We start from the raw sequence: 18970 nt of genomic DNA, 5'->3' as shown, positions 1-18970 counted from the left end.
AATCCTAAATGGAAGTTTGGGAGGAGTTTGATGAAATATACAGTTTAAAGTTATTCATTATTTAAGTAATTAATTCCCAGCCATCCTATTCAAGCTGCAACATTTGGCCTGGACCCCACCACCTCCCATCTGCCTGGTAACAGCATTGGGGCGTAGGCCTACGCATGGATTGTGCTTGACTCCACCACCCTCGCCAGCGACCTTGCCAAACACTTCTCACTTTTGCCTATTTCAACATGTGTTATTGTAGCAAAAGGAGGGTTCAAACATTCTTAATTTCAGTGAGTTCAAGGGTGCTTCTCACTCTTTCTATCTATCCTCCCTTCCTTCCTTGGTCTTCCAGCTTGTTCCCACTGATCTAAGGAACACTGGATAGACCATCCCATTTTTACCGCCCCATGATTCTTTATCTAGATCTGTGGGAACGAGGACCGAGGAAGGAAGGGAGAATAGATAAAAAAGACGAATGAGAGGCGCTCTATGTAAATATTGTGTGTATGACCAACCAGCAGGTGGCACTGAACAACAACCGACCAACAGTCATGAGGAGCACATGGTACATTATTGTAGGAAATGTGAATTTATATATTTTATTGATATTGTGAATTTATATTTTTAATTGCAGACTAAACGACAAACAACTCTAGAGTAGCATCATGATATCAAATTGTGCACTTTGTGATAAGAACATGAAACCTGGTACATACAGTATAGTGAATTACAGTATAAGAGAAACATTTTGAGGTATTGGGGCATTTCCTATAAAGTAGCCCTGCAATCTTCAAGCCAAGTTTTCACAGCAAATGGCAGCAGCACTAATGGTCACAGTCAAAAATATTTTTTTAAAAGGTTTGTAAAACATCCATCTGTGACAAAAAAACAAAACAAAAAAAACGTATGGGACATAATTATGTTTTGATTTTAATCTAAATATGTGTATGGGAAATATAGAGGTCATTCTGTGTCAAATCACCCAGAATTCAATGTTGTTAGTATAATAGATTATTATATATAATATATATATTAATGTGAACATTTGTTACATTCATGTGACCCTGCACATTCACACTGTAAGCTAAAATAAGAGTCAGTTATAGCATGTAGAAATGTGAAATAGCTGTGCTGGTCCGGTCTTTTTTCATCATTCATGGATAAGTGGCAATGTCTTCCATTTAATGTACTTGGGACTCCATCATCATCCAACATCCATAATGATCATCACCATCCACCATTTCATGACTGATCCAAGCCATCACTTCCCATACTAGATCATGCAAATTATTTTCCCAGACTACACTATCAAAAAAAATCAACTCAGGTGCTGATGCTGAAGTTGATATTTTTAGAGGAATCACGTTTCTAGATGGTGGTGACTTTGAGAGTTTGGAATGTAACCAAATACTTACTCCAATGACTGGCAACACAGAACATGTGAAGAGGTACTTCAGGATTAACTATTTCAACGCAGTCGACTACAGTCTCCACATGACATGCTGCTGAGGAACGCTGCATGTCATGTGGATATATTTAGAGAAAACGTTTCTTTTACATGTAGCCCAAGTATTGAAAACGTCAAGACAGACCAGAATTTAACACTATAGCTGCATGAGATTGGCTTATTCGGTTTCACTTCACTGGAGAGGCCTCGCTCATTTCAGAGTTCCTGCCTTGACGTAGCTTCCCGATACCTACAGCTGAACACAGGCCCTATCTGTGTACAAGTTCCATGCTTTTATCGCAAAGTGCATGATTGGTCCAATATTTAGGACTCTATTGCTGTACTATATTAATAAAAAAAAAAGAAAGAGAAAGCTGTTTCTCAGTGCAGTGCCTTTAAGATATATATTAAGGTTGCTTTTTGGAATTGAAATTAAATGACTGGAGTTGTTCAAGAACTGAGCTCCAAGATGACAAAATACAATATGGCCCGAGTGACCAGAGATCGATTCCCATCCCCCAAGAGATGTTTCTTAGGTGACATGCACAACAGAGAGGTTATCAGAGGGCAAGAACTCAGCTGCAGCTGGTTGGCCAGTCTCGGTCCTAAGAGCTCGTAATTGAACTTGATCGATGGCACTTTCCAAGGGCTAGGAAAGTGTGGGGGTGGGGAGGGCGATGAGGAGAGCAGTGTTGGGGAGAGGAGGGCTTCCTCTATATCTGCTAAATCTGATCCAGGGTGAGCCTGGCAGAGATGAGCCAGTGAGACAGCTAGTTAACCAGGCTAACGGCTTGACCTTTGACCTGTGCAGCCCACAGCTGCTGCCTGTTGCAGGGGCAGCCGGGACTGTGGTGGGGAGATCAGCGTGGTGTCAGACAGTGACCTCATCTCTCGGCACACCTCTAGCCCATTCCTCAAGTGATCACAGACTGAAACAAGGTCATGTTGAAGGAAACTGAAGTTTATGTTAAGCTCTCTGAACAGGTGAAAGCCAAAAAACACAATCTGCATAAAAGCCCACCAATTCACTAATGCTAGACATGGAAAATTAAAGAACCAAAATTATTTCATTATCTATTTCATCTTTGGGATTTGGCTTTATTGTAGCTGTGTGTGTGAAATAAGCATGTAAAAAATTGAGATAAATACTGTGATGGATATATCATTGGGTGTCATTCATAGTATCCTTTTCCCTAATATCTGCCATTATCAAAATAGCCTGTTGGGTTAAGTTCTTGTGTTGTAAAGTTTCATAATCATAATGATATTTTGCAATAATTAAAAATATAAACTTTATCACATTACAATGTGATATGTAGGTGACAACCGAATGGACTTCGTCACAACTTTGTCTCAGAGGATATTAAACATTCTCCTTCAAAATAAGTTGAATTTTAGGTTTGAACACATTGCCCACTGTTACTGTGATCTGAAGCTGTGACTCCATTCACCAGCAAGTGCTACAGCAGCTGTTGTGGTATTGCCAGCTCCAGGTCTATAAGCTCACACAAATGTGCAGACATACCTCATACACAATGTTATGGGGTGAGGAAGTGGAGTCCCAGGAACTAAGATTTGGGTGTGCAGGGGGCAGTGGGGACATATGGGGTATGTGTATGGAAGGGGGTTGGGTGGGGTTGTCCAACTGTGTAAAGCCGCTTTGACAGCCCATAGGAGCAGCTCAGCTTACACTTCCAAAATACCATCTATTTACAAATGGCACATTGTTCATTTTAACAACTGCACATCAGTGTTGGACCTTTACTGAGCATAGTGCAGCGTAATGAAGGTGTCAGCTGGTGTGTGTGTGTGTGTGTGTGTGTGTGTGTGTGTGTGTGTGTGAGAGAGAGAGAGAGAGAGAACTCAGGGCACTCATCTACACAGTGCTCAACTGTGCACTCGACAGTGCCCTCACTACCTCTGAGTTACTGTGTAACCATAACAATGAAAAGGCAATTAACAGTAGGCCTACACAATTATTGTGACAATCAATGATATCCTCTCAGATATTCAGACGCATTGTATTGCACTTCACTATGCGCAGGCACTAAAATGAATAATGTTGTTAGCTGGACTTGTGAAGGTTTTTTTTTTTTTATCACTCAGTCTTTCACTGCTTAGGCTACCACACCATCACAAGGGATTTGAAGATGAAGACCAAACTTATAATATTAGCCAATAAGTTTCAAATTGTTGCAGAGTTGTTTTACAACTCACAATTCATTACACACGTTAGCCTACCTGCAATAATTCAGGGAGATAGACTTTCACTAAAACCTTGCATCTCGAATCAAACCCGTTAAACGGCTCCACTAGGACAAGAACATGGCTCTTATGTAGCCATTGCATATTGATTCAAACAGAATTTACTTACGCTATTTATTTATGAATAGCTTACAAGTGGAGCGATGCATGCTTCAACTCCTGTAAAGCGGAGCCTCCCTGCAGAACTATCATCCAAAATGTCAGCAGCCACAAGTTTCATTAACCCAATAAGCAATACCCTACTACAGACAATTCAATAAAAGTAGGCTACACAGGCTGATGTTTCATTGGTCACAGAACTACCCGAGCAAATAACAGTTACGACATCAGGCTATAACAATACTAACATATAGACACATCACATACAAATGACACTCGGCTGAAATGAACTATTTTTTTCTTAATTCGGAATCTGTGACAGACACCGTCGTTTGGTCTGTTCGTCTACCAGCTTACCCTCACGCTCTTGACTCGCACTGTTTTCCCAGATTTCACATTCACGTGCAGCTTACTCGCGCCTCACTCAGACATTCTGTCGCCAGCCGTGTGACGTAACCAGCGCGCTCGGGGCTTCCACTTTCGTTGTTTTCATCCGCCGAGAAACCGATCCAGCCTTCAGGAGAATGTAGTTCCACCTCTCACACTGGTAGTTCAGCCATCTGTAGATGGGGGTGAACTTGAGATTTCAATTCTACCAGAATCCTAGCCATACATTTCAGAAAAAAACAGTGTGAATAGGTAACATAGTTTGTACAAAAGTCAACTTATTCGACTGTTTTCGGTAGATTAACTGCAGTGCAACATAAAATTTGCTTATGATATTCTTCACAATTGATTATCACTCTCCTCTCAAGTTTGTGAAGCTGTTACTGTAGGCCTACTGATGTTAATAATAATATGTTAATAATAGGCCCACATACATAGAATAAACAAGATTATCTGCTATTCTAGATTACATGCACCCCCCCCCCCCCCACACACACACACAAGTATAGCACATACACTCATTTCATAATTAATTAATACATAATATACTAAATAAAAGAGGAAAAAACATATGACTGCATTAACCTTCGGCAAACATCTATAGGCCATATTATGCACTTAAATGGACAAACCTGTGAGAAATCCATATTCATATCCATGCTGTTTGCCCAGAACTGTGTATTTTTTCATAATTCTGACATTTCTCTTAAATAACTTATTTACAATCTCTACAGAATATGTATTTCAGACAAGCTGTAACAATACACTTGGCTAACAACTCCACGAAAGAATACATTGTTTCACAGTTACATAATCTCATTCCAGTAGGCCTGCAAATGTTAGATGTGTAAAAAAGTAGGTCTCATTATTATGGTACCGCCCCTAACTCTATCCCGCGGTGTGATACCTTATTCGTGCGGAGGGTGAGGCGGTTCCGCGACACACTGACGCCAGGCGAGAGCAGATTGAGCCCTATGATTGAGCCAGGCTGTAGGACGGACGCGCGGAGGGAACGCTTGGAAGTGGCACTCGAGGTAGGCTACAGCAAACTTCTTCTAGTCTTCACTAACAAAGCATGTAAAGTTACGAAGACGCAGCGCCAGTAGTGTATTATGCATTCATATAAGACAAGGGCATCTTATTCAACATACCGTTGATATCCTTAAGTATCTTCTTGGAGCTTCGAAACTTTTGTCTTTTATAAGGGACGTCGACAGCATGTTGGGGGCTGTCGTTACTGGAAACATTTTAATCAAACAAGATAACTTTTCTGTTTTTGTCATTGTGGATACTGTCTACATCTTTAAATGCATACGAGAGATAAGATAGCCTACAGTTGATCTCCCATCTTGTGTTTTTCGTCTACACCCTACGATGTCTGGCTCATATTTTGTATGCATCATAGCCTATGTGTTTGGCTACCATAGTCAAGCGTTCATTTCTTGACGGGGAGATGTCATGTTTTTTGTTGTGTTTTTTTTTACAAATGTTTTGCTAAGTGTAGAATTATTGAAGGTGTAGAATAAGTGATGTAGACCCTGATCAACAAGGTGTCTAGTTTAAGACTTTGCAGTCTACATTTTGGAGACTGTAAGACTAATGTGTATTTTAGAAGAATGTGCTATTTTAGCATACATTGTAATGTGTGTGTCTGTGCACGCATGTGTGGGTGGGTGCTCTGTGGATGCAGAGGCTGTTAGTCCTGGGCCAGAGCTCCTGACATCATTGAAGATGACATATCAGATTACTCACAGGACGCGGAATTTGTCCTTGTCTGTGATTTGGTTGAATTGTTTCATTCTCTCACATTCCTCTCATGACTTAGGGTTATGTTTTCCGTTTGAGTTGGTCTCTGGTGACTGGAGGTATGATATTTTACAGTCCACATGTAGCCCAGGTATACTTATAGGCCTAATCGTTTTGTGTCTACCACTGAGGCTTTTTTTAATGCAGGGCATTACATTGCATTACACTCATTATCACAACCCTTTCTTGAATGTACAAATATCCAACATATGTTTATTCAGAAATGTAGATGACTGCTCTTCACTGGAATACTTAAAAGGCTGCATATCTGAAATGTATGGACCAAGAAGGCGTCCTCCAAAGGTTGGCCTGTCCCATGTCGGTCCTAGAATCTACTGGATGTTATGATGAATAGATGACTTTCTCAAGTGTATTTCTCTCCCCCCTCTCTTCATTCATTCTTCTTCCTGTGTATTTATTTATTTCCCTCCATCGCACTTCCCTCCATTTCTGGCTACATTCTGGTGACAGTTAGTGTCCTTTCCTTTATCTCGTCCAGTCAGCCTCTCTTCCTCAGAGATATTGTAATTTCTGTCCCTGGGATATCCGTCTTTTACCATGCATCATAAATTACGTCTGACCAAAACCATGTATATGGAGGTTCCGAGATGCTGGTGTGTGTCTCCAAAGATAGCACAAGCTGCATCACATTTTCACCACCACAGCCCATTTCTTGTGCAAGTACTCTGTCTCTGTTCATTTCTATTTCCCTACTCCTTTCTTTCTTGCTGCCCCCCCCCCTCCCCTCCCCCCCAAGCTATCACTTGAACGTCTCAATTGAACTGCCAGCTCTTAATGGAGAGCCACAGATCCAGGCCCTGATAAATAATGTAGGTTCTCTATAATGCGGCGTCCCCTGGGATTCGAGAGAGAGCACCATTACTGCCCCCTCATCCTCTGCTGCAGGGGGCTAAATTGATTAACAGCACTGAAGCAGCGCAAAATGATACATGCAGGAGTAGGGGTGGTGCGGGATAAAGCCTGTCATGTGATCAAGCAGCGTTAGCCTGGCAACACTAAGTGAGCATGGTTTTGCACACTTCCGCTAGTGTTTTGGCATTGGATTTGACATAATAATAGTAGAGTATGTGTATGCAACAAGAGACCGGTCATTTGGTGTTTTTAATCTGTGTTTTTTTTTTCTTTTTTTTTGTTCATGAAGATGTGCTTTATAGCCTACAAACGATTGTATCTTACATCCACATTAGTTTCATCTCCTTATTATTCCCTAGACAACCCAAAACATCTATTGTCCTTAAAACACAAATACAAATAGGATACAGATCTATATGTGGTAGAGTTAGTGGTTGCACATATAGATTCTGCGATGAGGGGCTCATTTGGAATGCTCTTGAAGATGACAGTTGGTGTCATTGTGCTCTCAGACTCCAGATGTTTGGCTGATGTGCTTTCCTGGAATTGGTCATAGAGCTGGATTAAAAGTTATTGTTTTTTTCCTTCATCCTATCCATCTGGTGGCAAACTGCAAGGTCTGTAAGAAGTTATCAACACAGATCAGTGATGCACGGATCAGTGGAAAGGTAGTCTTAAAGATGGTGTTGGGCTCTACTATGACTGCGTTTACATCATACTCCGATTTCGGAACCCCGGATAAGCCCTTATCCTGGTTACGAGTATTCCGGTTATGCTAGGTGGTGTACTCCCAGAGAAACCGGGATACTGTTCCATGTATACACCTTATGCCGGTTTCTCAGGCAAAACACGTATTGCATTAGTAACCGGGATACGGAGTGCTAATAGAACGTTATTGTTGGTAACCGGAATACTGTTATTCGTCATGTAAACAGGGATATTAATAACCGGGTTTCTCTGTGTTCATGTAAACACCATATCCTGAATATGATCAAAATCGGGATAAGCCTCATAACCGGAATGCTAAAGTGCATGTAAACGCAGTCTATGTTGACAAAGTTATAGTTATCTAGTCTTAGGTATACATATAACAACATTTCCCTTTGTTCAGAGACTGTTTTGTCAAATATAGTTATTGTATTGTAGAAAAAAATGTAGGAAGATATGCAATGATTGTTCTTGCTCTGACATATAGTGTATTGAATGTCACTGTCCATCAGACCCCACTGAGAATCTGTCATCAGTTTCACCTTGGACATTCAGTTGAGATCATGTAACTTCTGCGAAATTATTTCCTGATTCTATTTTATTGAACTCGCATAGCGGCGTTGCAATAGCCTCCTGCAAGTCTTCTGTGCCTGTCCCCTGCACTCCTTGTCCATCCCAAAGAGAGGTCTGTGGCCGATGCACAGACCCCGGGGACGAGTGGACGGAAAGAGTCACCACTCCCTCAATTGTTCCTCTCCCCCACCTGCATGGAGCCCTGGTGCCTCCAGGAAGTGAGATCAGTCAGTGCTAGAGCAGAGGAGGGGTTTTGCCATGGTGGCTACTCAGAGAGGATATAAGATGTTTCCTTTGATGCCTCTTCATTGGAGAAGAGAAGGATGTGGCTGCCTTCCTCTGCAGTCCTCCCTGGTAACAACACGGGGTCCAGAGATTTTAAATTAGCAGTTGGCGCAGAGATTGGCCTGCTATGCTAAATATAGTTGAAAACTTTTTAGCTTTCCTGTCGCTGTGGACCATGATAGCAGCCACAAACCCCACACAACCCAGCCCCCCTCTTGGGATATAAACAGCACCTGTTTTCATAGCATGTCTCTCAATCTTCGTATGCCACACTCAGAAACAAACACACACACACACACACACACACACACACACACACAGTCCGTAGACCACTCAGATCTGTAAACTGTGCCAATCTCCTAGTGTCAAATCCAAAAATAAGATTCTGTTCTTTAGGCCCTGGGACCTTTAGGAGAGAGGCCAGGATTCAAAAGTGTCTGGTTTTCCTCTTTCTTCATAGATACAGGATTTTCAGGCTTCAGCCTGACACAGTTTTGACATTCTTTTTGTGGCTCAAGTGATTAAAATGTTGCATATGAGGTAGCAGAGGATCTCTTTGAAAGGGCCATATGTGTTAGCCATCCACACATGTAACTAAGTCACCATGTTCTGCACATGCCTAGTCTGCTCTCTCCTGACTGATTCTCGTGCAGGCATCTGATGATGTTGAATGCATAGCTTTCTCTTTATGTGCCTTTTTCGCACGTTATTGCCAACATCAGTGGTGATACTGGAACTTGTTTGATTGCATTTGGGTTTGTAAAATAAATGCAAGAGTTTTCTCTGTGTCTGCTTTGAGATGTCCCAAACTATTTAAAGGGTGACAAATACCACATTCACACTTTTCATAGAGTATCACATTACATGAATGCAGTGAGTCACCACTGCTTCTTTCTAGTCAACTTCAAAGCGGGGTGTGAACTTTCAAGTCATACGTTCCTGTTTCCCTCCAAATTCCCACAATGTCTGCTCCTCTCTGCTAAATGGGTTTCCTGGGACTGCCTTAAAATTGCACATCTATGGCAAGTTCAGTTCCGCTAGCATTTCCTGTCCCATTGTCATGCGTTGTGTTGATTGAGGTTTCTGACAAATTCACAATAATATCTGTCTAACCATTTACTGAAAGGGCAATCTAATATTATGGCGTAGTTTGTGGTTGTGAAAATGCATTAAGAATGATATAGTAACAGGACATGGAAAGCACACCAGCACCATTGGAATGGGCATGTCAGTTTTTTATTGGACAAAATTGCAAAATGGCAAAACCCCTCTATACTCCCCATACGGACAGCTCTGAAATAGTAATGTAATTAGTTACAGTGAGAGAATAATCATTCTACATCTGATTCAAAGAAGCCTGATGTTAGGATGAGCTTTGAATAACCTAATGTAATGATAATATCTGTTTTATCTGTCCAAAATCATGCCTAGTGTAGCTCATCTGTTGCAGAATGTTTTGTAGAGGAGAACAGAGGTGCCTTTTATGCCTTATTTGAAAGGTTTCTGTGTAGTGTTTTAACAAAACCTCTCTTTCTGTGTCACTTCTCTTTCAAGGTTTCTTGGGTATTTTCTCAGATCTCCCTGATCATCAACTCCAGAGGACCAGGAGTGTGGTTTGGGTGCCTTTGACGTGCCTCCCCTCCACTAGAAGTGTGGTTGTGTGTCCGTGTATGCTTATGCCTGTGAGTCCTGCGTGGGGATCAGCTGGAGTCTTCTCCTCTCTGTGAAAGGCCCCGACCAGGACAGGTGGTGTGGGGGGGTGGGCTTTGGTTGCCTGGGCGTGCAAGGCAAAGCCGCCACCATGAACGTCACATCGCTGTTCTCTTTCACGAGCCCGGCCGTGAAGCGGCTGCTTGGCTGGAAGCAGGGTGACGAGGAGGAGAAGTGGGCAGAGAAGGCGGTGGACGCGCTGGTCAAGAAGCTGAAGAAAAAGAAGGGCGCCATGGAGGAGCTGGAGAAAGCCCTCAGCTGCCCAGGCCAGCCCAGCAGCTGCGTCACCATTCCACGCTCACTGGACGGACGCCTCCAGGTGTCCCACCGTAAGGGTCTGCCACATGTCATCTACTGCCGCGTGTGGCGCTGGCCCGACCTTCAGTCTCACCATGAGCTGAAAGCACTGGAGTGCTGCGAGTTCCCTTTTGGTTCCAAGCAGAAGGATGTCTGTATCAATCCCTATCACTACAAGAGAGTAGACAGTCCAGGTGAGGCCATCTCCATCTCTATCCAGAGCAATTCCTCTCTATTCCACAGAGCAGGGGTCCCCAGATGGTGGGCCTTGTGAGTGGCCCGTGCCGGCGTATGTGTTTGGCACGTGTATGAATAGAGGGAATCCTCACTGCATCTGGCTTGTGGAGCATTGAATGGCGTCTGTTCACATTGATTCTGTTAAATGCGTCATATTTCTCATTCAAATTAGCAGAGTAATGCGAGTGACTGAAATAAAATAGAAACGGGGCATCTGACAAAAGGTCTGCTCTAAACACAGCGCTGAACACCACAGCACACCACCAGCTTCACGTCTCATAGGCCTACTGTCAGAATATTCCAATTGAAAACAATGTAGCCTAGCCAAATTAAACTGACAGTTTGTGGTAAACAACTTGGCAAGTGCAGCACACTGGTAACGTTAACTTTACTGTAACATGCAAGCTGTAAAAAACGTATTCAGATCAACTACAGTACGCCAGAATGGATCCCTCTCTTTTAGTGGAACATATAATCATGGCAGGTGTGTAGGATTGATCTCAGCCTACCTTTTATTTGAACAACCAGTGAATTTCATCTGATTGTAATGGTGCCCTTTGATGTGCATTTAAAAGTTAGGCAAACTAAAGAATTAATAAGATAAGCATCTAATTTTGCCAACACATCTAAACATGATCCATTCCATGGTTAAATAACTTGTGATCTAACACTGTCTAGCAAGGTAGCAAGCGCAGAATCATAGAAAGCTAAAGGATTTGGGTATATCAATGATGTGATGTAACCTAGCAAAACTTATCCATTCTAAAATATTTATTCATTTATTAGTTCTGAACACACGGTGACAATATGGGCAGGTATCATATTGTCACAATAATGTTTATTTGCTTTCGGAGGTGCAGTAAATGAAAATGGGTCATGACATCAGATATACAAATGTGTGTGTGAGTGTTAGGATGATCATTTTTACATTTTTAAATGTGTGCGGGTAGATGTGTGTTTAATCCTGGATGCTTTGGCCCTTGGTTTGGCATGCTTGACATCATTTGGCCTTTGGGCCAAACTATTTGGGGACCCCTGCCATAGAGTAAGGTGAACCTATTTGTTTTACACTAAGAATAAATGTTAAGCGGTTCTGACACCTATTGGAGACTGATAATATGGGGCTTTGTTCTCATTCTTTGTTCGCATCATGGAAATAGCCTGGACACTTCTCTGGTGGAGGTCAACACCAGTGCCTAAAGCCCTTTAGGGTGTTGCTGATGTAACATGCTCACATGTTTATGTATCATATGTTTATATAATTACCTAAAATTAAAAAAAGTGAAGAAAGAAAAAGAAATTGAAAATGTATACACGTATACAATATATACATGTTTATCCACGTCATGATATTTCAGGTGGTAATGTCATGATATTTCCTGCTCTGCTTTGAAAATGGGCCCTTGTCTTGTGTTAACTTGATTAAGCTGAACTGACAAAATATTAATCTACAGCAAAACAGCAATAATCAGTTTTACTGATCACCTGAAAGCATTTATTTAAACCACACACACACAAAACAAAGATTGGCTGTGTTCCTATAGTCCAGAACTCAGAAGACTGTTAGAGATCAGATTTTTTAGCATCTCTCTGTTTCACCTCCCTCATAACTGGTGCATTCAGCGTCCACTTCGGATCTGGAGCTTATCGGCATTCCCTTTATCTTCTTACTCATCCTTCCTGTGGCCTCTGCAGATGTGCGGTCTGCTTGTTCTCCCCACCCCCTCCCTCTGCTCTCACGCTCCTCCATTTGTTAGCCAGGTGATTCTGCTGCAAAACACTTCTGAAGAAGGAAGGGTGGTGGAGGGGTGCACATCAAAAGCGCAGCCCTCTTTTGTTGGCTAAGCAGAAGATGAGGGTCAGCTGACGAGACAGAAACAGCTGTCTGCAGGCTGTGGTGTGTGTGTGCAGGCGGGGTGTGCAAGTCTGTGTGTGCATACATGTGGTTGTGTGTGAGCAGAACGGGAGCAGGAAATTCCAGCCAGGGGAGAATGAGGCCTTTGTTTCATGGCAAACTCTGTGTGTGTGTGTAGGTGTGTGTGTGTGCATGCGTGCGTGTGTGTGCAAGTGGGGTCTGTCTGTTTGTGTGTGTGTGTGTGCTGCTGCCTTGCAGGCACAAGTGAACATGTGGCCATGGAGAGGAAGAGTGTTACAGGAACTCCCTCACACACACACACACTTGCAGGCACACACAGAAACACATTCACTCACACTCTCACACACAATAGGAGGAAGGAGTGGTTGCCTAGCTTTAGTGCTCTTGCTAAGGGTGCGTTGTAGTCAAGATGAGGACACCTGTCTCCCTTCCAAACACAAGCCCTCCTCCAAGTATGGAAATAAACAGATGCAGCCAATGACTCCCCTAAACCAGTTATTATTGGACAGACTCAGTCTAGTTTCACAAAAGGATAGCAGACGCCATATTTATATGCAGTTGAGGTGAAAACTGGTTTTGTGTACAATTAAAGACTCCCTGTTGCCAGGGAAGTCCTGTAACAGGATTTAATTTCACTCAGGATTTTCTTTTTTTAAGAAAACACAACTAATGTGTTGCCTCTGTAAAGAGTAGGTCTGCAGCTGTTTACTTCACAGAACCAGAGTGAGCACATGTCTGGTGCACACGTTCCTGTATAACTCCCCTATTGTTTGCACAATAAATATCTGTTGATGGAGTCCACAGTTTCATGTATTTAGATGAATGTGATGAAGACGAAAAGCTGTCTAATTCATGGTGGAATTTGCCAACCCTCTCACCTTATCAAGGGAGAGACTTAGAAATGACTTCTGTAGAGTGAGCCTCTCTTCTCTGTCTGTAGAGTGAGCCTCTCTTCTCTTCCTCAGTGCTGCCTCCCGTGTTGGTACCACGCACCAGTGAGTTCAACGCAAAGCTGAGTATGCTGCCTCGCTTCCGGAACCCTCTACATCAGGCTGAGCCTCACATGCCTCAGAATGCTACCTTCCCTGACTCCTTCCCACAGCAGCCACCTCAGCCACCAGCCGCCAGCCTGCCCTTCGCTCCACACTCGCCCACTAACAGCTACCCAAACTCTCCGGGCAGCAATGCAGGCAGCAGTGCCACTTTCCCACAGTCTCCCTCCAGCTCTGACCCCGGCAGCCCCTTCCAGATGCCAGGTGAGGCCCTCTATTGCATTACAGTTCTATTGAAATATTGTACATGACTATATTCCTATGAAGACATACAATCTATTTTAATTGTTTCGAACAATATTAACACAATGGCATTATACTGATTTGATTACTTTCAGGTAGGTTTTCAGGAAAATTACAGCACTGAAACAGCTCTTGTTAAGTTTTTAAATTACATATGCCTCAATACAGATGCAGGCAAAACATCAGTCCTAGTGTTAGTGCAGCATTTGACCTTTTGATATTCCACTGTTGACTTATTATTACACATACTAGAACACTGGGTTGGATTGACCGGTATCTTCACAAGATGAGCTTCTTTGTTACCATCGGCAACTGTACCTCAATACCAACATCCTTGACCAGTGGTGTTCCCCAGGGGTCGGTCTTGGGGCCACTATTATTCAACCTGTATATGCTCCCACTTTGACACTATCACAGCTATACTGATGACACCCAAATTTACTTAGCTCTTTGGCCAAATTACTATGGTCTCCTTGAATCTCTTTGTCAGTGTATTGACCAAATCAACAACTGGGTGTCTCAAATTTTGTGTTCAGCTGAACAAAGAAAAAACTGAAATGATTATATTTGGTGGAAAGGAGGAAAGACTTAGGGTTGCCACTCTCTTTGACACAACGGGGCTCAAAGCAAAGGATACTGTTAAAAATCTTGGTGTCTTTATGGACAGTGACCTAAATTTTAACAGTCATATGCATTCATGCATTTATCTCCAGCAGGATTTATTATTGCAATGGACTTTTCACAGGCCTTCCTAAAAACACCATCAAACAGCCTCAGATGATATAAAATGAACAGGTGATACGAAAGCTAAAAGTACTGACCACATTACTCCAATACTTAAGTACCTGCACTGGCTTCCAGTAAGTCACAGAATTGATTTTAAAGCACTACTGCTTGTTTAAATCACTAAATGGAACGGGACCTTACTAATTACCTATCAGATGTTTGGGTGGTACCCACCTGCAAGACCTCTCAGGTCTCAGGAGAAAACCTTGTTAGTAAAACCAGCTGTTAGAACTTAACATGGTGAAGCATTTTAGCCTTTAGCTGCTATGCAGTTCAACTCTAGAACCTCTAGAATCTGATATTAAAAAGAGCCCAAATGTAGCCAGTTTTAAATCTAGACTTAAGACTAAAGTGCTCTCTGATGCCTTCTACTAACTCATATGCTGTATTGAATTACACATTCTGTCCTTTAATTATTCAACCTTGTGCATTTTGTCTAAGTTTTCTTTAATTATATTATGTACTCTACTTTTTAAACTGTTGTTTAAACTATTGCCCTAATGCCCTTTTATGCTTTTACTTACCATTACTCTTTGCTTTTATTTATGTAAAGCACATTAAATGGTCCCTGTGTATGAAATGTGCTATAGATAAACCTGGCTTGCTAGAATTTATTTAATCAATCAATGACAGTTAATGATAGTAGGATTATATTTTTCTGTAAATTACAAAAACAGCTGGTACACTCAATCAGATGCAATTGTGGTAAGAATTACCTATTGTTCTCTTTCACTTTTTATGTCATTCGGGGAAATTCAACTTCACTAGTAGTGAATACTGTCTTCATCTTAACACGGTCTGGTTGAAAATCACTGAGCCTGTAAGTTAAATGAGTAATTGTTAATATGTGTTTGTGTATTCATGTTTTATTGTATAGAAACCCCTCCACCAGCCTACATGCCCCCAGAGGAACCAATGACCCAAGACTGTCCTCAACCAATGGACACTAATCTGCTGGTTCCCACTCTGCCTCTTGAGAACAGCAACCGCCCAGGTACTTTAAAGGGATCTATGTGTCTGAGGAGCAATCCAACTCTGATCAAAATGCAATTAACTCAATTTAGCTGCTAATATGGTAAGCATTACACTACCAAGTGAAAGAAGAATTCCTTAGAAGAATGAAGAGTATTTTGGAGAGTTTACTAAATGCATATAGTCAATATAATATCAATACCTCATGTACTCCTCAACAATATTTATATTTGCCATCCCTTAGGCCAAGGAGTTTACTGTTGTCAAGAGCTTTGCTGCTGCAGTAATTCCGTAGCAACTGTCCTTTCTGACTTGTTTGCCTCAGATTTCCTAAGTGGTGATTAGGAAGAGGCACCACCACCATCAGAGTTGATCTAATTCCAAATCTAATTTAGTTGTTGACCTACCTAGTCTACATCCAGAAATGTTTACAAGAAGGAACCGATAAATACATGCTTGAAGAGCAAGGTGCAAAAGATTAGTAGTAAGTCAAATTCTTTTAAAGGTTAAAAAGTTTTTTTCACAACATTTTGCCAATTGTTAGTAGATTTGTCCTTGATTTGAACCTAATCTTCTAAAATGCTACAGTTAAACTTTGCATCAGTTACAGACCTACAGAGGACTACTGCAGATTCAAGGATGTTAGCAAGAACAAGTTGAGTTAGGAAATGAGTGCAGATGTGGGGCTAGGAAGTGATGAGTTTTGGGTGGCTGAGTGGAGGGCCAGTGGGTGGCTTTGGCAAGCTGCATCCTGAATGAGTATTTGTGTGGGTGGGGTAGCTACATTCACACTTCTATTGTTGGAAGCTTCTAGAATAAGGGGCCTAGACAAAACACACCTGGCGAGCAGAACCACATGACAGAGGAAGCAGGGGAGAGGTATGCGCTAGATCAACACAGCCAGTTCCCTGGCCATTGGCATTGTGTAGCTGGCAGAGCCTGCCAACAGATACCGCTTTGAGGGCACAGAATCAGCAGTCAGCACTTGCACACATCATGCATTCATGTATATAAAGACCGATGTGAACTTCTATGTGTGTCTAGATTTACTTAGACATAATGATCCATGTGACTTTTATGATAAAGCCTTTTACATTACAATTAGTGATTAGCAGTGCTCGCTCATGATTTGATAATAGTATTCATTTCATTGCCTTCCCAATCCCACCCCATCTCTCTCTCCCACTAGCTTCCTGTCACTCATCACTGTCCTATCTGAATAAAAGAGAAAAAAAATCTCTCAGGCATATGATTAAGTGTTAGTCCACTCTGTTTGTCTATCTAAATCATACTCATTGGGTGTGCTTGTGTATTTGTCTTGCAGATGTGCAGCCAGTGGCTTATGAGGAGCCCAAGCATTGGTGCAGTATTGTTTACTACGAGCTAAATAATCGTGTTGGCGAGGCCTTCCAAGCGTCTTCTACTAGCGTACTGGTGGATGGCTTCACTGACCCCTCCAACAATCGCAGCCGGTTCTGCCTGGGCTTGCTCTCAAATGTCAATCGCAACTCCACCATCGAGAACACTCGACGCCATATTGGCAAAGGTACAGTTTTGGTACAGCATGTAAATAAATGGATCATGTTGTTGATCATGTCACAAAAGTAGTCTCTCTGAATACTACAGTTGTATGAGCAATACATTATAATACAATTACTGATCCAATCATTGTATGTCGAGGCACAGTATATGACATGGAGATGTATTCATGGTTATATCCTGGCTGATCTCTCTACAGGCGTGCATCTATATTATGTGGGTGGAGAGGTGTACGCTGAGTGTTTGAGTGACAGCAGCATCTTTGTGCAGAGCCGTAACTGTAACTACCACCATGGCTTCCATCCTACTACGGTCTGCAAGATCCCTAGTGGCTGCAGCCTCAAGATCTTCAACAACCAGGAGTTTGCGGAGCTACTGGCCCAATCGGTCAACCACGGCTTTGAGGCTGTTTACGAGCTTACCAAAATGTGCACCATCCGCATGAGTTTTGTAAAGGTATTACATACACTTTATCTGACAAAACAGTCTACTTTTCTAGACTGGAGCACGTATAGAAGCCTCCCCCAACACATACGGACACAAATGACACATGTCTGACTGTGCCTCTGTCTTATTTGTCTTTGCTCTTCTGTCTTGCTGCAGGGCTGGGGCGCAGAGTACCACCGGCAGGATGTCACTAGCACCCCCTGCTGGATTGAGATCCACCTGCATGGCCCACTGCAGTGGCTGGATAAGGTCCTGACCCAGATGGGCTCTCCTCACAACCCAATTTCCTCGGTGTCCTAATCGTAACTGAGCCTGGGTGTAAGGGTGGGCTGGGGTGGGGTAAACAGAGCACACACACCCCCCCCTGGGCATCCAGAGCATTAGTTTGACTGATGGGGGGTGGGTGGGTGGGTGGGGTGGGGTAGCTCAGGTGGGTGTTTGTACTCAATTTCAGAGTATGCATCAGATCAGTTCTACAGGGCCAGTGTGTATACTGGTTTTCAGGAGTGAATTTCATATTGCAGTCAGTTGCTTCAACCAGTCCCTTTGTAAGCTTTCTGAAAACTGGTTCACACCATGCCCCTTAAGAACCAGTCTGTGCAGCTCTGTTCTACTTGAAGGAGGTCTAACTAGGGCATAATGGGGTAGAAAAGACTGACAGGGGAGTCTTCAGAGTTGTTATTTGGGAATCTGGAAGATACTTGATTTAAAAACAAAGTGTGACCAAGCGTAATAAAAAAAAAAAATCAGACTAGCATACTCATTGCCAAGTATCCTTCCTCTAGAATCTTCTGGTGGCCTTCTTTTTGCTATTGCATTTTGTTTATCTTTTCTCTGTCTTTTTTCCAGTTCCTCCTCCGCTCTCTCTTTTAAAGTTTACGTCACAGTATTCCATGTGGGAGCCCCTGGAGTGTTCCATGGGGAGTTTGGGACAATGGGTGTGGGGGGGTGGGTTGGTGGGGGGGCATTTTTTATGTGTACAGACTTTGAATAGTGAAGGAGACAATGAGGGGTATGTCAGTTGAATAAAAACTGAAAATAAAAAAAATGTTAAATTAATGTAAAAATGGATGTCACTAGATTTTAGATTAGGCGAGTTTACATATTCAGGTTAATAAATAAACCAGTGCGCCAGATACTTATAGGTGGTTATGTCATGATGGCGGGAGGAATGTCACAGAGATTGTTAAGCAAGTGACAGAAGGATTTGGACACACATGATCTGCTCTTTAAATGACATGCAATAGTGTAATTTCCTGTCTACAGGCATCAGTGTGACTTGTCATGGTGTGCTCTGTTCATCATACTATTGTGTCTAAGGGAATGTGCAAGTTGGGCAGAGCCATTTGAAAATTCTGTTGTCAATGTGCATAAAAC

At 42.4% G+C, this 18970-nt stretch overlaps 1 protein-coding gene across 1 annotated transcript; it reads left to right on the top strand.

The window, feature by feature from the left end:
- Nucleotides 1-5148: 5148 nt before the first annotated feature.
- smad1 (SMAD family member 1) lies at nt 5149-17914 on the top strand. Its single transcript, XM_062516694.1, has 7 exons — nt 5149-5223; nt 9989-10635; nt 13520-13810; nt 15513-15629; nt 16932-17153; nt 17346-17602; nt 17750-17914. Exons 2-7 carry the CDS (start codon nt 10236-10238, stop codon nt 17891-17893), a joined length of 1431 nt encoding a protein of 476 aa, XP_062372678.1. The 5' UTR covers nt 5149-5223; nt 9989-10235; the 3' UTR covers nt 17894-17914.
- The last annotated feature ends 1056 nt before the right edge of the window (nt 17915-18970 follow it).

This window comes from Sardina pilchardus, chromosome 2, assembly GCF_963854185.1.
Source record: "Sardina pilchardus chromosome 2, fSarPil1.1, whole genome shotgun sequence".
In the NCBI taxonomy this organism is placed as follows: domain Eukaryota; kingdom Metazoa; phylum Chordata; class Actinopteri; order Clupeiformes; family Clupeidae; genus Sardina; species Sardina pilchardus.
Note: the sequence above shows the minus strand (reverse complement) of the source record. Positions and strands in the feature narration are given on the sequence as shown.

What these genes read in the sequence shown, in the direction of transcription:
- smad1 (XM_062516694.1), top strand. Translation starts at nt 10,236, where the DNA reads ATGAACGTCACATCGCTGTTCTCTTTCACGAGCCCGGCCGTGAAGCGG. An exon ending in CAGCCCCTTCCAGATGCCAG is followed by an intron (nt 13,811 to 15,512) that starts GTGAGGCCCTCT and finishes TTTATTGTATAG; the next exon opens with AAACCCCTCCACCAGCCTAC. An exon ending in TCGACGCCATATTGGCAAAG is followed by an intron (nt 17,154 to 17,345) that starts GTACAGTTTTGG and finishes ATCTCTCTACAG; the next exon opens with GCGTGCATCTATATTATGTG.